Here is a 24,954-nt window from a genome sequence, read left to right on the forward strand (position 1 = left end):
AAATGTATTTAAAAATTTAAAACCCTCTAGTAATATGAGATGCATGTTATCATATAAATACCATCTGCCCTCACTCACATTATTAAAAAATTAAAAATTATAAAAAATTGCAATTCTCAGTGCTTTTAGTGAAATGAGCAATCATATAGTACTGATGGGGGACAAACAATAAGACATTCTCTATGAGGGAGTGGATGTTGGAGATTATTCATCTCTGAGTTACTTCTGAGGGGTCTCTAAGGTAAATCATACAACTAAAAGATAGTAAATGTTGTTACTGTTTGTAGTTACACACATTATTCTACAAAAGAGAATGGAACAGACTGGCGGGTGAAATTTGTTTTTTTGAAAATAAGTACAAGAAAAGTAACTTTTAGGCAAAAGCATTCATTGTTTTCCAGTTAGAGTAATGGATTATTTGCCCCCCAGAAGTCCCAAACTCTAATTATGACTGTACCTCTGTCCTCTGACTTGTGGATTAATATCAATCCATAGCCACCCATAGAAATAACAGGAGTCCTGCCTACCTCAGGTGAGCCTTGTCTACTGTAAGGAAGCCTGTGACAAAGATAAAGGATACCAGAACTTGATGGATCATTGAATCTGGAAAATCAAGCTCTTGAGAAAGAGGAGAACTTTCCTGAGTTCTTCACCTTCCTCTATTTCCTCCAACAGTGAGGTTAGGTTTAACTATGGCAAGATCATCTAGAAAAGAGATATGCAGCAATATAGACACCTAAAATTATCCACTGTATTTGCAGAAAATGTGCAAAGAAAGTCCAGAAATTGAGCAATGCAATGAAAGAGTGGTAAATCCGCTGCAGAGACTTTGGGCTGAATGTGCTGGCCAGAGCGGGAATGGGTTCTGCATGTAAGACCTCTGCCAGGTGTGTGCCCAGGCACGGAGAGGTAACAGCGGGTTAGCTTCTGGTAGCAGCATTTTGCACTCAGTAGGTTTGAAATATAGAAAACATGTACAGTATAAGTTTTCAGGATTTTTAAACTTTTTATGTTTTTGAAGCATGGTTGATTTACAATGTTGTGCCAGTCTCTACTGTACAGCAGAGTTCTTCACAATTCAAAGAACTTTAAAAAGCTGAATGACCTAGTTTCTGTTCACAAGAATATTTGCTTTTAAATATTATAAACTGTGGCTTCAGCAATAAAAACAAAAACAGATTGTTCCTACCATGTTTCTGTACAACAGTATTCCCGTGAATATAGTTCTTGGAAAAGCTAATTTGATAAAGAAGACAGTGTAATGTGAATTTTATTTAAGTTGAAATTTATCAGCTGCCCCTATTGGTGGGTGGCTCAGTTTATAATCTATCAGTTATTTGGCAGGGAATAAAGTTTGTTCCCTATGCTCCAGTAGTTTTATTCCACTGAAAGACAGATTTTTCTTGTATGTCAAGCATTTTCCCTTTAAATCAGAAAACCTCAAATAAGGGTATTATTTCTGTAATGGTTTCAATTTATTGGTCCACTGAAGTTAGGAAACTGCATACAAATTTTATTCAGCTTGCTATGACTGGTGTGGCAGCACAAAGAGGTTCTTTAGGAGGTAAAACAGTTTTAAGAGATAAAGGTTGCTGCTCTATTTTGAAGTCATTGAAAACAGCAAAACTCATCGCCTAAGGGGATTAGCTTCTTTGCCCTCACTTACTACTATTATATTGGTTTTATTTTCTTTTAAAAACTGGTCCTTGTGTGCTTGTATTAGGATTTTAAATCATCGAAGGAAACTGTGACTTCTTTCCGTGGATTAAAAGGAAACAACAGATGCCGTATGGTGCTGTATTATGATTTCAATCACCGGTGTAGAAAACAAGATTATGGTTACCAGGGATAAGAGGGAGAAGGGATAAACTGGGAGACTGGGACTGACATATACACACTACTATATATTAAATAGATATTAATAACTAATAAGAAACTGCTGCACAGGGAACTCTACTCAGTACTCTGTAATGGCCTATATGGGAAACGAACCTAAGAAAAGGCTTCCCTGGTGGTTCAGTGGTAAAGAATCTGCCTGCCAATACAGGAGACATGGGTTTGATTCCTGGTCTGGAAAATCCCACATGATGCGGAGCAACTAAGTCTGTGTGCCACAACTAACGAGTCTGTGTTCTGGAGCCCAGGAGCCACAACTAATGGGCCTGAAGTCCTGGAGCCTGTGCTCCGCAACAAGAGAAGCCACATGCAATGAGTAACCCATGCATTGCAACTAAAGAGTACCCCTACTCACCACAATTAATGAAAGGCCCACATAGCGACAAAGACCCAGCACAGCCAAAAAATAAATAACTAAATAAGATTATTTTTTAAAAGACTCTAAAAGAAAAAATTGGTATATGTATAACTGATTAACTTTGCTGTACACCTGAAATGTATGCAGCATTGTAAGTCAACTATACTCCAATAAAATTTTTTAAAAAGAAATAAAAAGGTAGAGTTAGTACTATGAGATACACCTGAATTAAGCTGAATTTTAAAGCTTAATTTTAAGCTGAATTTTAAAGTATAATAAATGAAGTACAAACACCATGATTTTCGCTAGTATTTAACATATATTAAGTGTTTGCATTGTAATGTACAAGTCACACCAGGTCAAAGATTGATCTTTCCATAAGGCCATGTGTAAACGATTGATTTCCACCAAGTCTTTAGAGCTTTGTAAACCTTGTACAGTATAATTAATGCCATAAAGCATTTACAGATTTAAATGTAAAGATTAGCTCAAGGATGGAGAGCAAGAAGAGGGAGCCATGCTATAACATTAATATTTCTGTACTCAGGAGTTTGAAAGCTAAGAAAGAAAAGCTGGAAAATCACAAAAGGGAAATGTGTCCATCAGTTTCATACGAACACATGTGCAAGTGTCTTTTAACTTCATGTGGATTTTCTGTTTTATAGAAACCTTGACCTATTAAAAAAAAGAAAAAAAATGCATGTTGACTTCCCAAGTGTTAATTTGGTTTGATGACATTGTATTCTCCACCTGTAGATTTCTCTGAACGTACCATCCCATTTCTAAGCTGCCTGGCTGGAGTCACGGGACTGCCTTTTATTTACATCTATCCCACTTGGGATCATCCAGACCCCAAGACATTTGGACCAACACTCAAAATTAAGACTGTTTTAAATGCTGATTGTTTATCTTGGCAAGTACATGGACTCCAAGTCTCTGTTCTAATAACTTTTTCACATTTATGTAGAGCTTACTGTGTACCCTAGGGCAGGGACCATTTATGACTTACTGAAACACAGATGTTCCCTTTTCATCTTGTACCAAATACTGAACACCCGCCTGGCACCTATGAAGGATTTATGACATTGTAAAGAATAAAATGAATTAATGAATGAGACAGGCATTTAAGAACCATGGAGGAGATGAGGATTTTTAAGAGAAGGAGAGGGTAAAGCAGGAATATAATGGCCCAGTAGAGTACAGAGCACAGGTAGAAATCTGGAGAAACTCTCAGCAAGAATCCCAGGAAATTGTTACACAGACCCCCAGGAAGCCTTCAACTTTGATTATCTTTCATCATGAGTTTAAATAATGGCTGCATTGGTCTTGAAATACTGTTTTCAAAAATTAGAACTTTGAGAATTCTTGAATCTTGAATTTGGGAAGAAGATCTAATATATGCTTAGAAGCTGGCAATAACCTGTGAGCCTCTGGATCTGGGATTTCTATAACTGAATTGAAAGGAACTTACAAGATAAAATATGCCCCTTTGCATTGAACTCATCAAACAATAAAGGAAAAAACTGGACCTTATTCTTAGTAGTTTCAATCTCCCCAAGTCCTACTAGTTTGTGTTATTGGGGGAAAAAATTCAGTTATGAATGTCAAACCTGATATTTGTAAATTCATCCTCACCACCTCTGCACAGTGTTGGCAGCTGTCATAGCAAAGTCAGTGGATCTCCCAGAGGGCGGGTGCACACTGGGAGAAAGAGTGGGGATTTGGGGAAAAGTGTACCTTTACCGCCCACCCTAGGGGAAGAGGTTTTATTATTTTTTTTCTCTTCTTGTTTTAAAATTAGAACAGCTGATTGGAAACTATACACCACTGAGTGAAGACCTGTTTATTTCCTTGTAGGTTTGCTATTGATAAATACCCAAGTAACTAGAAGAATTGCCTAGAGTCAGTAAAAAGCATTCAGATAATTTCCTGGAACTTGATTAGAGTTGAATGCTATGCCTAGGAGGAACTGCAGCTGCTTTCTTTGCATCTGTTTTGAAAAAACATTTCACATTTCACGAGTACTTCCTAACGGGTTCTTTGTTGTTTATTGCATTTATATAGAATATAGTGATTCCTTGATTTTTTGTTGCTAAGCACTCTTTTTAAAAAATATATCAACACTCATAGTTGAATTGTGAGTGACCCTGAAGCTTGGGCAAAGTACACCTGGCCTTTCAAAGAAAGGCATATCCAACAGATGGGCACCTTTTGACATAGGGACCTTTTTACAGATACATTCTGCTCCTTGAATAAAGCACAGCAAATGTGGATTAAGCATAATATTTGGAAATTCATTGGCTTTTTGCAGATCTTTTGCATATTTGCTATGGTGGAACATACATACACATAGGACACATCATGTCTACATTTTTCATAGATGTAGCAGTTGAGAAGTTGCTCATGAAACGATAAATCCAGCTTCCCAGGTGGCACAGTGGTAAAGGACCTGCCTGCCAATGCAGGGGATGCAGGAGACAAAAGTTCCATCTCTGGGTGGGAAGACCCCCTGCAGGAGGAAATGGCAGCCCACTTCAGTATTCTTGCCTGGAAAATCACATGGACAGAGGAGCCTGGCAGGCTATGATCCATGGGGTCGCAAAGAGTCAGACAGGACTGAGCATGCACGTGTGCACGCACAAAACAAAAACACATTTCTCGTTTAGCCATAGGGTCCAATAAACCAAATAACGATTTCTTTTCCATTTTGAACTGAATACAAGTAAGCTGGCAGACAGCAAGATGGGACATGTTTCCCCAAAGAAAAGCACATGTCACCCATATTCCAGTGAATATGGAGAGTTTCTATCAGAAAGAATTATGATGAAGAACAACATCATTTGTGTTTCCACTCTAGTTCATGTAATAGTTCTGAAGCAAGTTTGAAAAACAGAGGGAAGGTAAAGAATATTGCCAGAACCTTCCAATGCCTATATTCTGGAAAGATATGCACTAATATCTCTAGGATGCACCTGCTTTAGAGTAGCTGGACTGTTGACAATGACATGGTAACCTACCTCTCTCTCTTCCTCTCTCCCTGTCCCGACCAACAGTTCGTGGCTCACCCCAACTGCCAGCAGCAGCTCTTGACAATCTGGTACGAGAACCTCTCAGGCCTGCGGGAACAGACGGTAGCTATCAAGTGTCTGGTGGTGCTGGTTGTGGCCTTGGGCCTTCCGTTTCTTGCCATCGGCTACTGGATCGCACCTTGCAGCAGGGTACCGGCTTTTCCACCCCTGTTTCCTCTGTGGTTGGTGTACCATGTCCTTTGAGGATGAAAAAGGAAAAAGCTTCCTGCTTAAGGCTCTTATCAGTTTTGCAGCTGAATGTTAATTGACTCAAGAGCATCAATTCTGCTTTTTAATGACTGGATTAGTTCTAATAAGGGATGAAAAAGGATTTGGTCCTGGTGGGATAGGTCCTATTCACAGGCATATAATACTTAGGCTTTTAAGATAAAAATCTCCGACCACAATGATAGGGAGGAGGAAAAGCTGCTTCTGTGAAGGAGCAATCGTGTCCTATTTGCCGGCTTAATAAATAGTCCACCAGGCTGGCCTACGGAAGAGGAACAGCCCTACTGCGGTGGTTCCAAGAGACAGTTAACTTGAAAACTGAAAAGGCAGCTTGGTTGAACCTGTGAAAAAGATCTGAGACTGAGTGTGTGAAACATGGTTGTGAACAGTGGTATCATCTAAAGTCTTCAAGAGAGCGCATGCCAGGTTCCCCAAGCCCTTTGTTCCTCTAGGAGATTAAAAACAAAAATGTAGAATTGGGGTCTGGGGGCTTTGGGATTTTTTTAGATTCTTTATCTTCTTAGTTTTGTTTGAATCATTTTTGTTCACGACCTTTATCCCCCTCTCAACTTGGCCAGTATACAGTCCATTTAATTGTGCCGAAGAGATCCCTTAAATAAGATGTGGACAGGAATAGGAGTCACGCTAACAGAATCCGTGTTCTGTTAATGAAGGGCACTGCCAGGGAGAGGCAGCAGTTCTGAGATCCTTTAATCCTGTTTTTATATTCCCAAATCTGGTTTTGTTTAAATGGAGGCAGTTTCAGGCCAAATGAATCAAGGCCACTCAAGAGTGACCCTGGAAATCCGTCATCTCGCTAACTGTCTTCCCCCACAGAGTCCTGCTTCAGGCCCATATATGTGAGAATATTCATCCATCTCACTTCATCATTGAGCTGCCCATGTAGTTTAAGGCAGAAAGGTTGTCATTTTGATCAGTTTTGATCACTCAACTAAGTTCCTTTGTTTTGAATCATGATTCTGATAATACAAAATCATGAAATACTAAAAACTTTATAGATAAGGAGAGAGCATGCATTTAAAGCAAAAATCGTATCCCATTCAAATAACGTCCCCTTTCCGGGGGAAATGAATTGGAAAGGTCGGGTTTATTTGTATGTGTCTCTTAGGGCCACTCACTCAGTTAAAACGTATTGGGTTTGATGTAGGTATCTTGAAGTCCATTCTTTTTTCTCTTAGCGCAGCTAAGGATGTGTGGACTCTGCCCCACAGAGAAAGGAAAGCAGGAAATTGAGTTGTTCCTGGAGCCCGCATTTATACCTACCATACACCACTTATCCTGTGGTGAAAAGATGGTATAGTAAGAATTCTCCACATGTATCCCATTTTTAAGATAGGCAGACTGCTTTTTTTTTTTCATGTTACTTAACATTTTCAAAGATCAGCCTTTAGAGGAAAAGAGACTTGGCAGCTCCCTGCAAATCACTTTGTGCTGTGGATAAACTACCCGGACATGCCCTCTCTGCAGCTGTGGAACAGCACAGTGATACGTAAATGTGCGGTTTATTTTTCTATGTCTAATATGGAAAACGTGACATTTGTCTGTGTGCATTCATGTCCAACCCCAGAAATGCTTGACATTCTTTGGTTATTTGTTGACATCAAATTAAGATTCTGGATATACAAAAACATTTGTTTGAAGTTACAGCCTTTTAAGTGTGAACCTTGGTGCTTTTTAAGGTCACACACTGAGTTGGAAAGTAGGGTCTGAGAATAGAGAACTTACTTGATGAATCTACCAAATGTACCTAATCCTTAGACTGCAGAAACCCTTGGAACAGAGGAATTGTTTTTTACTTCCACTAGAACACAGAGCTCTTAAGGACATTATGTCACAGGGGATTTTAAAAGAGTTACCTTAAAATCATTATAAAGTGAGTTTTAAAAATGCTATTTCACTGGTTATATGATTTTCCAAAACCAGGGATGACCTTTAATTAAGTTAACCTACTTAGAGGTTTTAATTACTGGGTATCTCTCTGTTTCATTGGATAGTAACAGATAAAGTATTTATGTTGGTTATAATATTTTTTGCCTTTTTATATTGTACAGAGTACAAATTGATTTTGGAATATTTAGAAGTGAGAACAAAAGTTTACTTTCATGGTAATAAGTATTTTTTATCTTCAAAGGGTTTGTAATGTGCTACAAACACATCATGACATTTCAATTATAAATGAATGAGTCTACAAACTCTTCATAACATTTCAGTTATAAAAAAATACACACATTACAAATTGGCAGTTTCTTTTCCTGGATTCTAAAAACCTTGACACTGCATAGTCTTTCACATAAAAATAAGAATAACAAGTATATGCCTTGTAATTTCCAGAAATGCATCTGTGACTGAAGTACATCCTAAGACAAATTGGATATTTAGAAACAATGCAGTTTGAAGACTTCTTAAATTATTCTTAAAGGAAACATCCCCTAAAAGGAGTAATTTTCACAATGTGTAGCTAGCTCTTCAGAACAAAAGCAGAATTTTGAGTGTTCTCACTTCACTTTTAAAAAAAAATCCTATGTATATAGTAGCTTTCGTAAGTGGAAGCCAGATTTTCCAAAGTTAAAGGTTTTGGATTGTTTTGTTTTTGGCCTCATTACAGCTGGGGAAGGTTCTGCGAAGTCCTTTTATGAAGTTTGTAGCACACGCTGCTTCTTTCATCATCTTCCTGGGCCTGCTTGTTTTCAACGCCTCAGACAGATTTGAAGGAATCACCACATTGCCAAACATCACTGTTATTGACTATCCCAAACAGATCTTCAGGGTGAAAACCACACAGTTCACTTGGACTGAAATGCTCATTATGGTCTGGGTTCTTGGTAAGCCTTTTATTTTGAGTATTCTAATTTCTACCAAAAATAGCATCTATATCATGATTGCCATTTTCTATTTAAAATTCTATGGTATGTTATATGGTGACAACATCACCATTGTACGATAAAGAGAATAGCAAGTAATGGAATAATTTGGCAGCTTGATGATGCTGACGGATATCCCTTACCACTAAACACAAATTTTATGAGTAACATGAGCTTAATTATAAATGCATTAATATTAATATCATGTTTCAGAAATCCAACTTCAATTATTGAATAAAATGCAATTTTTAAAATGTGACTCACTGTGATAATCAAGCATTTAATTGAAGTAGTTCTGCAATAACTTAGTGGCCATTAACTGATGATTAAAGAACATTTATTGCTTTAGTTTCAGAGGTTTTTTTAAGGAGAGTTTCCATTAGGAATGTTTGTTACTTCACCTCACAATAGCCCATTTGGGGATTTTTTTTTTTTTTTTCTTTGTTTTTTGTTGGCTGAACTGTGAGGCATGTGGGATCTTACTTTCCTGACCAGAGATCAAAGCCGTGCCTCCAGCATTGGAAGAACAGAATCTTAACCACTGTACCTCCAGAGAAGTCCCACAATAGCTCGTTTTGAACAGCAGCTATGTTAAAGTAAACATTTTAAGCAATATGATTAAAAAATGGAGATTGAAACCATATTATTGATTGATCACGAATCCAAAGTCAGTTTTGTGTATTATTTCACCCAGCATGCTTCTTGGTATCATCTCAATTCCTGAATTAATGGGTTGCTTCTCCTCTCATTAACTCCTATGGTCTTCACCTGGGTCAAGTAATTGTTTTATGAATTTTATTTTGAGCCACTACATTTCTTTTAAAAACTCTATAGTATTTTCCCCTTACGTAGTCAGGCATGTGTGTGTGCTAAGTTGCTTCAGTCATGTCCGACTCTGTGCCACCCTATGGACTGGTAGGCTCCTCTGTCCATGGGATTCTCCAGGCAAGAATAATACCTTTCTCCAGGGGATCTTCCTGACCCAAGGATCAAACCCTCATCTCTTACGCCTCCTGCATTGGTAGGCAGATTCTTTACCACTGGCGCCATCTGGAAACAGTTGTTAAATTGAAATATTTTGTCCTCTTTCCCCAGAATATTTTCTGCTTTCAGTTTCTTCATAATGCCCTAGGGCCTCCTGCTTAATTTTCCAAGAATTCCTCACCTTTTCATCATGAAGCTGAGATGAGACAAGAGGGTAGAGGAATGAGGGAAGTGTTCCTGGATGATTGGAAAACTGGTCTTGTTAAAAGTGTATAGTAGGTTTCTCAATTAAGGGCTTATTTCTCCAGTAATCACCATTATTTGATAATTAACCATTGTCATTTTATAAAGATGAATTTTCTCCTTTCCTCCATGTGTTTCATGGGGCAAAATCATTTGACTTGAAGAGCCTTTCTTATTTCCCTCCCTCCCTCCTTCCCTACCCCCGTAAGCGTAGCACCGTTTCTGGTGCCACATTTATAACTATATTTCACCAAAATCTAACTTGGTGGAGTGAATCATTCCTTTAGTCAAAGTTTCTTTCATGTAACTCTGCCCAGCACTTCTATGGGCTATAGTCAGGTCAGTGCTTTATGGTACTTAATGGCATGCTTTACACACGGGGCATTTTATAGGTGGGGACTCTTAGCTTCTCAATCCAAGATATAAACTCTTGTCTGTAACATGTGTGTGTTCTGGCAGGAATGATGTGGTCTGAGTGCAAGGAGCTCTGGCTGGAAGGACCCAGGGAGTACATTTTGCAGTTGTGGAACGTCCTGGACTTTGGCATGCTCTCCATCTTCATTGCTGCTTTCACAGCCAGATTCCTGGCTTTCCTTCAGGCAACAAAGGCACAACAGTATGTGGACAGTTATGTTCAAGAGAGTGACCTCAGTGAAGTTACGCTACCACCAGAGATACAGTATTTCACTTACGGTAAGTTATCAGGAGCAGAGTCCTCTTATGTCTCAGGAGAAGGTATTGGAACCACATCTTGGAAGGAAATGCCCCTGAAGGGTATGTTTAATATGAAATGCATGTTGAAAGTATATAGAGAGTGGAGACAGCATGAACTTTAGAGCTGTATAAAACTGGATTCACATCAAGACACTGACCCTCCCTTGCTGTGTAACCTTGTTCAAATTAATTTACTTCTCTGTGCCTCAGTTTTCACATCTAGAAAAAGGAGGTATTTCAAGGTGGAAGAAAATCACCTTTAAGCCAAAGAACATAGTTACTCTTAAATATTCTTAGGACATGGAATTGTCGTAATGAGGGGGAGAAAATAGCTTGATAAACTGCTTAATGTGAAAGATGAGTCCCTGAGAGCTTGGGTTAGAGGAGATAAAATAATAAAAAGTGCTAAAAACTGCTGTAACAGAAATGCGCAAAAATTCAGCAGAGGCAGGAAATAGGAGCTAAAGTGACGATGAGCATGTAAGCTTCGCAGAACCAGCAGAATTGCTGGGGAGGATGTTGTGCTTCTCAGGACACCATGGGGTGGGGTTCCTGCCAGCCTTCTCTAGGTTATGAGAGCAGGGAGATACCCAGGGACCTTCCGTTTGCACAGACACTGATGCCATCCCTGCCCACTGCACACTGATGTAAAACAGTGTTAGCCTCCCTTCCCTTAAGGCCTAACTGGGGAGCTGCGATGAGCTAATTTTCATATAGCTGCAAAATCTTAAACCTGGAAAAGACTTTAGCAGTTAGTATATAAGCCTCATTTTACAGATAAGGAAAGTTAGGCGTAGAGTTTAAATGCATTCTGACTGTGAGGAATGACTCTTTATAAGTACATCGTGATGCATACCAGCAGCATGTTAACATTGTTGAAGAAGACTGGGTGCCTGCTCTAAGATGAAGGTGTATGCATGACCAACAAGGACATTCTGTATAGCACAGGGAACTCTGTTCAATGTTATGTGGCAGCCTAGAGGAGAGGGGAGTTGGGGGGAGAATGGATGCATGTAGATGTATTTCTGCATCCCTTTGCTGACCTCCTGGAACTGTCACAACACTTGATTTTTATACTCCAGTGTAAAATTAAAAGGTTTTAAATACATAAATAAATAAATGAAGATATTAATGTTTTACAGACTGTGAAATGTAAACACATTATCTCTTATTGTCAGCAAGCAAAGGTTTTTATATACCAGTGAAGCCAGATCAAATGAATAAATGAATACCATTTATAATTAAGGAATTAGCTTGGATTGTATTTGTGTGTAACAGATATCATGACTAGTTCAGTATCTCTTTATTTAAATTTACTCATGTGTGTTTATGACTGTGAAGGGGAATCTGTGAATTAGGCTTCACTCCTTATGATGATTTTGATCAAGTTTTTAACCTAAGCCTTGATTTCTGTATCTTTAAGAAGAGAGTGACTACCTCAAATCCATAAGATCATTGAAAGCATAGTGTCTGCTACGTATTAAACATCCAATAAGTGTTCATTTTTGTTGTTGTCAGAAGTTTGTGCAATGCACCTTCCTTCTGGGAGTGACCCAGTTTGCACAGAATTAACCACACAGTGTTTAGGTGATCTTCCAGAGAAATGAGTATCCAGTTGTCTGCTGTGAACTTATGGAAGTGACCTTGAAAAGCGTGTTGGGGGTCCTCATTTAGAATGTGTCTCCAAGATTTTTGCACTTCAGTAGCATTTTATACGTTCCAGGGACCAGCTATGTTGCTTAGACATGATGCTGACAGCACTACTGTGATTCAGTGACATTCTCACTTTTTGTAATATGACATTTTACTTGCATAAGCTGTTAGATGAACTAGTTTCCCCATGAAATATGGAAAAGAACATGTGTGCCAACTGAGCCTATAGCATGATAAAATGCCTGGTCGATAAACCTGGTAACTGGGGGGACAAACCAGTCAAATCAGTTGTTTTGTCATCATGGATGCAATGTGAACTTAATGAAGCATTTTCAGCTCTTTTTTTCATCTTTCGTACTTCATTCTGTTTCTGCTCAATGTGAAGTCTGTTTTGTATCTTTCTAATAGTGTTTCCTCCGTTAAAAGAAACCACATGAATGTACAATTCATGTGTTTCTAGTTTAATATGAAAAATAGTGTCTGGACAGTTAATTAAACGTGGAGTAGTTTCAACTGAGATAATAACCACCTACCTACAAGTCAGATCCTGTTTAAGGTATTTTGTGTAGTTAGCCGTGAATAGAAAGTTCCATTTTTAATCTCTCTCTCTCTTCTTGTAGCCAGAGATAAATGGCTCCCTTCTGACCCTCAGATCATATCTGAAGGCCTCTATGCCATAGCTGTTGTGCTCAGCTTTTCTCGAATCGCCTATATCCTCCCGGCGAATGAGAGCTTCGGCCCCTTGCAGATCTCTCTGGGAAGGACTGTAAAGGACATATTCAAGTTCATGGTCCTCTTTATTATGGTGTTTCTTGCCTTTATGATTGGCATGTTCATATTGTATTCTTACTACCTTGGGGCTAAAGTCAATGCTGCTTTTACCACGTAAGTAAAACATTTTACTAAAAAAAGTATGATTAACAGAAATGCTAACAAGTTTAGATGAAGTAAAAAAAAATTGTTTTCCATAATTGTAATGAAGATGCTTTTAAGAGTATGACAAATCCATTAAAAACAGTTAGTGCCTCAAATAGCAAATGCTGGCCAGTATATGGAATAAAGGGAACCCTCGTGCACTGTTGGTGGGAACGTAAATTGGTGCAGCCACTATGGAAAACAATATAGAGGTTTCTTTAAAAAAGTGAAATTGCCGTATGACTCAGCAGTGCCACTCCTGGGTATATAGCTGAAAGAAACAAAAACACTAATTCAGAAAGATACGTGCATCCCAATGTTCATAGAGTCATTATTTACAATTTCCAAGATACAGAAGCAACCTAAGTCTCCATCCACAGATGAATGGATAGAGAAGTGGGGTGTGTGTGTGTGGCTGGTGCACTGAGATGACCCAGAGGGATGGTACGGGGAAGGAGGAGGGAGGGGGTTCAGGATGGGGAACACGTGTATACCTGCGGCGGGTTCATGTTGATGTGTGGCAAAACCAGTACAATAGTATAAAGTAATTAACCTCCAATTAAAATAAATAAATTTATATTAAAAAAATACTACTCAGGCATAGGAAAGAATGAAATTGTGTCATTTGCAACAATGTGGGTGGACTTGGAGTCATTAAGTAAAATAAGTCAGACAGAGAAAGACAAACTGTATGATAGCACTTATATGTGGAATCTAAAAAATAGAGCAAACTAGTGAATATAACAACAACAAACCAGTTAGGGGGCAGTGTAGGGGCACGAGAGTAGGAAGTCCTAACTGCTGGGAGTAAGATAGGCTTAAGGATGTACTGACCAACACAGAGAACATCGCCAATATTCCATCACAACTATAAATGGAACATATCCTTTAAAAATCATGAATCACTGTGCTGTACACCTGAAACTTATGTAATGTTGTACATCAACTCTACCTCAAAAAAAAAAAAAAGGGATGGGGAAAAAAACAAAACAAAACTAGAAACAGTACTTGTGTGAGATTACATTTCTTGGAGTTTAGAGAATGTTTGATCACAGAATAGATCAAAATTTGGTAAAATCCTAGATGAAACTCTCTATTTTAAGAGAATTGGGTAGCAAATGTTTAATACTGGATATTTCTTACATTATTTATGACATTAAATTTAGTTTCATCATTTTGTACCCGTTCCTGTTATTTCTAAAACAAGGAGCGTTGGCTTTTATTTTCGTGTGTCATTAATCAGTGCAGGGAGTTGAGGAAGAAGAAGTTACAGCTGATGCTGTGCAGCCCGCTGTAGAGTAGCACCGCCTCCTTCCTTTGGTCCTACAGCGTCCGCACTGCAGGCTCACCTTTTCCATGAAGTCACCCTGCACTCCCTCCTCTTAGGTATTGTCCCTGTAAGTTCCCTCAGCATGGACACGTCCACATTGCCAGACCCTGTCTCACCTGTTGCTGTGCAGTGGTCAGGAAGGCAGGCCGTCTGTCTGCACTGTGGTCCTTCCAGGTGAGGAGACCAGAAATCTCCCCTGCCTGCCTTTGTACCCTCCGTCCCGTGGAGTGCCACAGCGGGAAATGAACAAGACCTTCATTGACTTTCCTGTAAACTAAGAGAGAGTATCAAGCCCTTCCAGGCATCTAAATGGTTTTGGAATTAATTTTTCCAAGTAGTTATTATAGAGCCGATAATAGGGGTGAAAGAGAACTGAAACTCACTTTATTGTAATGAAAAACAAGTTCCGTTTGAACCCATACGGGAAAGGACCAGAGAGGTCCCGCACAAGTGGCACCCCTTGGGCCTGTGGGAGGACTCACTCTATACATAACACTTGGCGTCACCGCTCCGTGTGAGGGCCTGGCCGCACGGTAGAGTGGAAGGAACACGGGCTGGAAATCAGGCAGACCTGGATGCGAATGCAACGCCTGCTCTTTTCTAGCTGTGGTCTTTTGATTAATTATCTTCACATTTCTCAGTGTTCGTTTCCTTGTTTTTAAAATGAGCACAATAAGGTTTGAGTCAGGCCATTGGGAGGACATGGAAGATGATTTGTACAAAGGCTTTTGCCCATAGTAGGAGCCAGGAGCTGCCTGTGTCCTCTCCTTTTCACGCTCCCCCTCTCCGCACATGTATGGATTCTTGGGAATCTATATTCCCAGTGTCAGAGGCGAGAAGTTTTGCAAAGGACCAAGAGAAGGGGTGGGGGCATGTTGTGATGTTGTTAAGTTCATGGCAGGGAAAAAGAGACTATAGCTTTTCTTAGTTTTCACCATCAAATGTTTCATAATCGAGAGTAACTCTACAGGAATAGAAAACTTTCTACTCAACCCTCTGCCCCCAGGGTCTAATACGATTACTGGAACATACCAGGTGCTCCATCAATGTTTGTTGAATGAATGAATCAATAAGGTGGCATTAAACCCCACAAAATTATAAAATTGTTATTTAGAATTTAACAAATTTTAAAATTTGTAAATTTAAAAATTTATTTCCATACATATTTCTTCAAAAAGGGGACTTACTTTTGAACTCTCCTTTTTAATGAAATTCTACATGTATAGTTGTTTAAGGATGATTCTTATAGTTCACAGATCAGTGATTACTGCTTGGGTATATGACAAAACCAGCCAAATTCAGGCAAGGTTCATTAAAGGGATCCAAGCATGCAAATTAGTCTGTGAGGGCTTACTTGCTAATTGCTGTGTTGGAAGAATCAGGAAGTAGATTATATAAATTAAGAGAAAAGAATCAGAACCCTTAATTTTGTTGCCGTCTCTTCACTTCTACTGAAGTATAGTTTTTAGGTAGATGATATAGTCTTGTGAAAAATCTATGTAGAGCAGTATCTACAGCCTGTTTCCTTCCTCAGCCTTGGATCCCAGTTTCTTAGTTCTCCTTAGGTCCAGAGGAGTAATTGGTGGCTCAGATGGTAAAGAATCTACCTGCAAAGCAGGAGACCCAGGTTTCATCCCTGAGTCAGGAAGATCCACTGGCGAAGGAAATGGCAACCCACTCCAATATTCTTGCCTGGAGAAACCCATGGACAGAGGAGCCTGATGGGCTACAGTCCGTGGGGTTGCAAAGAATCAGACACAACTGAGCAACTAACACTTTCACTTTAGGTCCAGAGGCAATGATTTCTTTCGAATGCTTTCAGAGGTATTTTTTACGTAAACAAGAATATAAGTATTTGTATACCCTTCTTTTTATTTAAATGGTGAACTATTTCAGACTTGCTGCATGTCATTTTTTCACTAATAATATATCTTGGATATCATTTTATATAAACACATGAAGCTAGATCTGTTTTTCCCCCAGTGGCTGCATAGCTGTTTGTGGATGTACCAGAATTCTTTATCCACTTTCCTGTTGATGGATATTTTGGTAGTTTTCATTCTTCCCTACTGCCGTGTTGCAAGGAATACGTTTGTACATAATTTTTTTGAAGTGGATATATAATTTTAATCCCTATTTTGTTCTGTTCCAAAAAACCTGATTTGAAATTCTAAACCACCTGCAAAATCAAACCCCAAACTTCCATCCTTTTAGGAGAAAGGAATGGGTATCAGGGCATTACTTCTGTTTTCACCTGCCAAGCTCAGAAAATTTTCTCTTGATAATAACTCCTGGAAAAACTAGGCATCAGCATCATTTAATCACCAGTTTCTAAAAAGTTGAGAGAAAAATTTCTATTAGGTATCATAATAAAATAATTGTTATTGTTCAGTCACTAAGTCATTTTCGACTCTTTTGTGACCCCATGGACTGTAGCCCACCAAGTTCCTCTGTCTATGGGATTTTCCAGGCAAGAATACCAGAGTGGGTTGCCATTTCTGCCTCCAGAGGATCTTCCTGACCCAGGGATCAAACTCGTGTCTTATGCATTGGCAGGCGGATTCTTTACCACTGAGCCACCAGGGAAGCCCCAAATAATTATACTTGGGGTATTATGATAATATTTTACAATAGCGTTTTATATCTGTTCAATATTCAGACCATAACTTATTTTTACTTTTGACTTTTTCACACTGAAAACTGTTCATTTATTTACCGTGTACCTTATTCTTTCAACAGTGTAGAAGAAAGTTTCAAGACTTTGTTTTGGTCAATATTTGGATTGTCTGAAGTCACTTCTGTTGTGCTCAAGTATGATCACAAATTCATAGAGAATATAGGATATGTTCTGTATGGAATATATAATGTAACTATGGTCGTTGTTTTACTCAACATGCTCATTGCTATGATTAATAGCTCATATCAAGAGATTGAGGTAAGCCTGCTTTCTACCCACAGTGTCTGTCCTTACCAATTCATTCTACTAGCACACCGCGTCTGCTTTTGTGTCCTGTGGTGGACATCCTGCCCTTGTCTACAAAGAGGCTTAACACCAAGCAGGACCCTTCTCTGTGGTTTCCGTCTGGATAGGTGGTAATGCACCTTCCAGAGTCTTCTAGGAGCACAGCGGAGTTTACCCTTATGCTGCCTTCTCTCAGAACCTTCTGAAAGATCATGGTAGAGGACTTAGTAGACGTCTGTCAAACGTTAATGATGGTCTTGGTGCAGTCAGACTTTTTAGTATTCTAGAAGTCTATTTTTGCTTTGGATTGCGCTTGATTTGGTACCTTTCTTCATCACCGTGTATGTTTTCTGATCTCCTCCAGTTTAGCATACCGTATCTTTTTAGTACTTTGCTGTTTGTTAAGTCCACGGAGCCTCTGTGTTTCAGAAATATGTAAGTTAGTGTTCTCAAAGAAGAAGTTAGATCCTCCAGAGATGAAAACTGTGGTGCTCTGAACACCTGCTTCAGTGTGGTAATGGTGGACTGGGCAGGATGAAATGGCTGAGCCAACTTCTTCCACCCATGGACCAGCTATTCATTTCTTCTCTCCACCTGTCTACCGGTTAGAATGGTTATGCCCACCACCAGGGGGCAGCACTGAGAACGAAAGACGCTGTAAGACAGGAATAGGCCACTGAGGGCCTTATGTGACCTTTGAAGACACATACCTCCAAAGTGCAGTTCATTTGAATACTGCCATTTATCTCCTTTGCTTTTGGAGTGTAGTATGATATATCTACAGTCTGGCTTGGATGGGTGTGGATGAGGAAGGAAAGGGGAAATATTGTTGAATATGCAGAATTGGGTGGGGGGAGAAAAATTAATCTTTTCATCCTTCCTTGACCCTGAATTTTTCTTGTGCTTTTTGCTTTGTTTTATTTTTATTTTTGAATGGGAGACAGAAAATTCTGGTTAAATTTCAGTGGGTACAGACAGAGGAAAATGGAAGAGAAAAATTTAGAAAAAAGTATCGTGAGAGCGATGCTTGGAATATTATATAGCCCAATAGAGATTATATGCAGATAAATGTATATATACCACTTTTTCTGTTTCAAAGCATAATGTAGGTTCATTGTAAGGCCCTACTGGAATAAATTACTAGAATCTTTAGTATTTAAAATCAGTTGTCATATTTTTTCTATTTTTGTGACACAGGATGACAGTGATGTAGAATGGAAGTTTGCTCGCTCGAAACTTTGGTTATCTTACTTTGATGATGGGAAAACATTACCTCCACCCTTCAGTCTGGTTCCTAGTCCAAAGTCATTTGTTTATTTCATCATGCGGATCATTAACTTTTCCAAATGCAGAAGGAGAAGACTACAGAAGGATATAGAAATGGGAATTGGTAACTCAAAGTCCAGGGTAGGTATCAAAAGCTTACTGAGACCTGAAGATAAATGCTCCTTGTCTTTTGATGTTTGTCTGGTGCGTGAACTTAGAAGATGTTGAAAGTAACTGTCCATTCCACAGTCCTTCATAGACTAATACTTAGAATATTCATAACGTTCCAAGAAGTCACTTAGTCTATGCTCTGTTTTCAGCCAGAATTTCATGTAAACTACCAAAATAAAAACAAACAAAAAACTTCTTTAACTTGTTAAAAGTTGCTGTCAGAAAATATTTGTTTCTGTGTTTTCCATGCTTCTCAACTGTTATTCTAAGTTACATATTTCTAGTCTTAAATTTTTCTGTTGGTTGTATATATAGTTCACCACCACCATATTCTTCTTATTTGTAGAAATCCATTATTGAGCTAAATAATCTTTTTTTCCTTTAATATCATAAAGTTGATGCAGCCTTAGAACACCCTCATATATTAACCATTAAAACTCCCTTTTATAAATAATCAAGAATGGCTTGTATTTGAGTTGTCCTGGTTGAGTCATACTTTAATTTTAACAAAGATGAGTTTCACACTAGCACTTTATTATCATGAACTTTATTTTCAGAGATAGAATTGGCATAGGAGACAGAAGGACATGGGCAGAACCTCAAATAATAGGTGGTGAAACAGATAAGACCAAATGTATGGGGTTAAAGAACAAGTTCGCCTGAAAGTTGTGAAAATGGTCTGTAGCTATAATTGCCTGGGAGCCCTCAAGATAGCAGTGTTACCTCCATAAAGTGTATATTTTTTTTTCAGTTGATGCTGAGGGTAAAGATGGGATTAGCACAATTTAATGTCTTACTTTTTAAAAGCGATGTGCATTTCCGAGGTTTGTAATACCCTTCATCTTACTCTTTAAGAATGTAGCCTTTTAAACCTTCTTTGTTTGACCTGAATATGGGCTCTTAAGGATATTAAGTTGCATGACAGTGATTGGCTGTGACTTCAAATAAGACCTCATTATATACAGTGAAAAGCAGCATAATGTAAGGAAGAGAGCCTTGGCATTAGACCTGGGTTTGAATTCTGGCTTATTAGAAAGTAACATGGACAACTCACTTCATCACTCTGAACCGTAATAGTCTCACCTGAAAGAGAAAACTTCGTAGCATTACTGTGAGGATGCTATGAGATGTACAGAATTTCAGCCTCAACAAATATCAGTGCCCTTCCTCATTCACAGTTTACAAAGTGCTTTGCTGTACATTTGAACCTCATGCAACGCTGTAAGGTAGGTATTATTATTACTCCCATTTTATAGATAAGACAGCTGAAGTCATTATAGTAACTCACTCATGCAAGGTCACAGGGGCTCGCCAGTGTCGGGCAGTTGTGCAGTTCCTGTTTTCCAGCATCAAAGTCTAGCTCTTTCTGCTGGACCTGGCTACCTCCTGCTCAGAAGCTGAGGCTCTGGCTTGGTTTCTGCCCTTCACCCTCCCCACAGGCCACACCTTTGGCTGCAGCTTAGCTGGTCTCTTAAAGGAGTTGGGCTCTAATTGCCATCCTGGGTGACTCTTGCTACTGCTGAAATGGACTTTGTTACTCTGGGGATTTGACTGTTATTCTCTGAGGCTTTATTATTTGAAAAGGAAGTTGTTCAAGCATGGGAACTCAGCTCTAGCATGTCACACCTTCAAGTTTTCTTTCTGTAGGCAACTGAGTTCACTAACTTCTGACTTTCACTGACTTCATTCCTCATATTGTCATAATGCAGAAGGGGAGAAACACGAAGAGGCTGAAGAGAGCACATTCAGATGGCATGTGGCCACCTAGACCCCTGTTTGTTTGTTTGCTTTAAAGCAGCTTGCTTGCAGGGATGTGAGGGGAACAGATGATATTCTCTGTTCAGAGTGTCCTCTCCTGCCTGCATGGTACCACTGGCAGGAAGAATAGCTTTCCTCAGGGCAGTTGCTGGAGACAGAAGGAAGGTTGAGCACAGATTTCTCAGGAGCCATGCTGCTTAGCCTCCCCATCTCCCCATAACAGGTTAAAAACTGCCATTTTGATTATATTTTTTAAGTTGTACATGGAGCTGCCTTTGTCTCTTTAATCTTATTAATCATCATAGATAATTTCCGTGTCCTGGGTTTAGGTAAAAAAATTGGAGAAATTATGTTTCTGTTTTTCTTTTTTAGAAGACAGGGAAGAGACTCAAGTAATCAATCTTTTACCGCTAACCCCAGTCAACAGTCAGAGACTGACCTCTAGTGGCAAAATAGGAGAATTAATACCAGGGAAGCTCTACGTGTCAGCAGAGACTGCCCTCTAGTGGCGAAGTAGGAGAATTAACACCAGGGAAGCCCTACTAGTCGACAGACTGACCTTTAGCGGCAAAATAGAATTAGCTTTGTTCCAAAATCAAGAGAACCATTGCCTATCAGTGCCATTTCCTACCCCTCTAGTATCCCGCCTCTTCCTGAGTTATGATGGTGGAAAGGCAGGTGGTGGAGTATGTATTTTTGGATAAAGTTACCTGCCTTTGAATCACACCTTATAGGTAGTAGCATATCTGCAAGTAAAATGCAGGCCCTGTTCACGTACATGAAGGGTAGACAGTAAGGAGCTTCTCTTCTTGCTTTCTGTTTCTACCCACTCAAAAGTTAAACCTTAGAAAGGAAAACCAAATACTTGAGTTCCAATTCTGTTCAAAGTGGTGAAACTGACACAGTCTAAGACCAAGACACTTAGCAAGACATGTTGTTCTGGTCCTGTTTTGCCAAATGATACCATCTGAACATGTAGTATGTTTCTGGTCAAATGTAGGAGAGGAATCAGGCTCAAGCAGATGGAGCTGGTTCATGTACCTTCTTCCCAAATCCATGAAGGCGTTTTGACAAAGTATACAAGGACCCCAGGAACAATTGTTTAACACCAGGCAACTTAAAAAAAAATGTTTTATCAAGAAAAAATTTTAAATAATATATTTTTTCAATAGTTTTCTTACAGGACATTCTGCCAATATTTTGATAAATGTGAGCACGTTATTGACATTAATTTTTGCCTTTGGAAATCAACTCAGCTTCCACAAAACGTCCCTCGGAAATGTTGACTCCAGAAATGTTATCAAGGAGAATAAAGTAGATTGTATTTATGATTTCCAAATAAATGTATTCTAATTTACTAGGTTAATTGTATTTTTTCCTAGTTAAACCTCTTCACTCAGTCTAACTCAAGAGTTTTTGAATCACACAGTTTTAACAGCATTCTCAATCAGCCAACACGTTATCAGGTAAGCATTCACCGACATTTATCTTTATCTGAACATAGTTCCACACATGTCTCTGTGCTGGTTATCTGTGTGTGTGCTTGCATGTACTTGTGTGTGTGTGAATAGTGAGTAGAATTGTGTACACTTCCTATGTACTATGAGGTCAAAACGGAACAGAGGAAATGGTATGCTATTTGGAGAGCACTTTAGAAATCAGAGTCCAAGTTTTTCTTCTTTCTTTTCTTTAGAAGAAGAGTACGTTTGTGATATTGAAAGCAAAGTGTTGCCACAATTTTCCAAAGGTCACTTTCATGTACCTTGAGCTGGAGAAAGCAGTGGGAGATTCGGCATATTAGGAAAATAATGTTCTCACAGTACAAAAACCTGGTAGATTTCTGCACATAATCTGTTTTTCAAATGGAATCTTAGGCTACACTGTTGCATCAGTACTACTTAATAAAATATTTATTGCACTGTGATATTGAATGTGACATTTCAGCACTGTTTTCTAACTCAGAAGAGGGTATAGTCCTTCTCATCTGGTTGACATTTTGACTACCAAAGCTTTAGATTGCTGCTGAGTACAAGATCACAAGAATGAGGATCAAAGAGTTTATAATGAATGATAATATCAGTTAAAGGGTATGGTCCTCTTCATAAGATTTTCTCGGAAGTGGCATATTCTACAGAATTGCTTAGCACACTGACTGCCAAAGCCTCACTTGGGTATATGGTGGTGGTTTAGTCGCCTAGTTGTCTCTTACTCTTGCAACACGATGGACTGTAGCCCGCCAGGTTCCTCTGTCTATGGGATTCTCCAGGCAAGAACACTGAAGTGAGCTGCCATTTCCTTCTCCAGGGGATCTTCCCCACCCAGGAACTGAACCTGGGTCTCCTGCATTGCAGGCAGATTTTACTGACTGAGCTACGAGGGAAGCCTTCTGTAATGTTATAATATATTCCATTATATGGATGTATTTAATTTATCAGCCTCTATTGATAGAAATGTTTGCTCTATTTGTATCATATTGCCAGTATTTGCTCTAATTCTATCAGTAGAAGACTGATAAATACATCAACTTTATGGAATATAATGTAACCATTATAAGCTATTACAAGCAATACTGTAGTAAGTAACCTCCCCAGTTTTTTTTGTGTGTGTCTTTTTAGTACACACACACACACACACACACACACACACACACACACACACACACACATATATATATATATTTTTTTCCCCCCCCAGATTTTGAAAATTATGTGTGGTCAACTTTACAAAATTTTTATGGCTTCAGATTTTGTGTCCTGTTTCAAATGCTCCTCTCCCATATGGGGATATTTAATAATATTTTAACCTACATTTTCCTTGGTACTCTCCTGTTTCAGTTTTTAAATTATAACATTTAAGCTGTATAGAATACATTTTTATGCAATGTGTGGGTGGGGACCCCAATATATGTTTTTTCCAGATGATCGTACAGCTGGGTGTGTTGAATAATCTATATTTTCTATTGATTTGAAATATCACTTTAATCATTTACTAAATTTTTTTATATACTTAGATTTATTTCTCAGACTTCAGTATTCTATAGGACCACATTGTTTTAATTATTATAGTTTAAAACAGAATAAAACAGAATATAGAGAAACACATACATATATCCTTACTTTAAGATTTTTATTTTGCATAATTTTCCTGATTATCCTTTCTTATTTTTCTATTTAAACTTTAGAGTCAGATTGTCTAGTTTGCAAAATATTCTGTCAATATTTTTATTGGGATGGTGTTCACTTAAGAAGAATTGACTCCTTTATAATGTTGTGTCTTACTTTTTAAGAATATTTTTACCGTTCCATTTGTTCAGATTTTCATTCCTGTGCCCAGTATCATTTTAAAGTACTCCTCAGAGTGTTATATTAGTTATGATTCAGTTCAGTCAGTTCAGTCGCTCAGTCGTGTCCGACTCTTTGCAACCCCATGAATCGCAGCACACCAGGCCTCCCTGTCCATCACCGACTCCCAGAGTTCACTCTGATTCGCGTCCGTCGAGTCCGTGATGCTATCCATCTCATCCTCGGTCGTCCCCTTCTTCTCCTGCCCCCAATCCCTCCCAGCATCAGAGTCTTTTCCAATGAGTCAACTCTTCGCATGAGGTGGCCAAAGTACTGGAGTTTCAGCTTTAGCATCATTCCTTCCAAAGAACTCCCAGGGTTGATCTCCTTGAGAATGGACTGGTTGGATCTTCTTGCAGTCCAAGGGACTCTCAAGAGTCTTCTCTAACACCACAGTTCAAAAGCATCAGTTCTTCGGCGCTCAGCCTTCTTCACAGTCCCAACTCTCACATCCATACATGACTGCTGGAAAAAACAGCCTTGACTAGAGGGACCTTAGTCGGCAAAGTAATGTCTCTGCTTTTGAATATGTAATCTACGTTGGTCATAACTTTTCTTCCAAGGAGTAAGCGTCTTTTAACTTCCTGGCTGCAGTCACCATCTGCAGTGATTTTGGAGCCCGCAAAAATAAAGTCTGACACTGTTTCCACTGTTTCCCCATCTATTTCCCATGGAGTGATGGGACCAGATGCCATGATCTTCGTTTTCTGAATGTTGAGCTTTAAGCCAACTTTTTTACTCTCCACTTTCACTTTCATCAAGAGGCTTTTTAGTTCCTCTTCACTTTCTGCCATAAGGGTGGTGTCATCTGCATATCTGAGGTTATTGATATTTCTCCCAGCAATCTTGATTCCAGCTTGTGTTTCTTCCAGTCCAGCGTTTCTCATGATGTACTCTGCATAGAAGTTAAATAAGCAGGGTGACAATATACAGCCTTGACGTACTCCTTTGCCTATTTGGAACCAGTCTGTTGTTCCATGTCCAGTTCTAACTGTTGCTTCCTGACCTGCATACAGATTTCTCAAGAGGCAGGTCAGGTGGTCTGGTATTCCCATCTCTTTCAGAATTTTCCACAGTTTCTTGTGATCCACACAGTCAAAGGCTTTGGCATAGTGCATAAAGCAGAAATAGATGTTTTTCTGGAACTCTCTTGCTTTTTCCATAATCCATCGGATGTTGGCAATT

The 24,954-nt window shown here is 39.0% G+C and overlaps 1 protein-coding gene across 1 annotated transcript in view; it reads left to right on the top strand.

Moving 5' to 3' along the window:
* TRPC3 (transient receptor potential cation channel subfamily C member 3) overlaps nucleotides 1–24,954 on the top strand; it is a 73,411-nt gene that overhangs the window by 33,466 nt on the left and 14,991 nt on the right. The window contains exons 4-11 of the mRNA XM_052654821.1: nucleotides 5,308–5,472; nucleotides 8,177–8,393; nucleotides 10,119–10,352; nucleotides 12,647–12,911; nucleotides 17,011–17,206; nucleotides 18,431–18,640; nucleotides 19,849–19,896; nucleotides 21,811–21,894. Coding sequence (XP_052510781.1) covers nucleotides 5,308–5,472; nucleotides 8,177–8,393; nucleotides 10,119–10,352; nucleotides 12,647–12,911; nucleotides 17,011–17,206; nucleotides 18,431–18,640; nucleotides 19,849–19,896; nucleotides 21,811–21,894 — 1,419 coding nt within the window. The remainder of the gene's footprint in view (nucleotides 1–5,307; nucleotides 5,473–8,176; nucleotides 8,394–10,118; nucleotides 10,353–12,646; nucleotides 12,912–17,010; nucleotides 17,207–18,430; nucleotides 18,641–19,848; nucleotides 19,897–21,810; nucleotides 21,895–24,954) is intronic.

The sequence above is a fragment of the Budorcas taxicolor genome, chromosome 17 (assembly GCF_023091745.1).
Source record: "Budorcas taxicolor isolate Tak-1 chromosome 17, Takin1.1, whole genome shotgun sequence".
Taxonomy (NCBI): Eukaryota; Metazoa; Chordata; class Mammalia; order Artiodactyla; family Bovidae; genus Budorcas; species Budorcas taxicolor.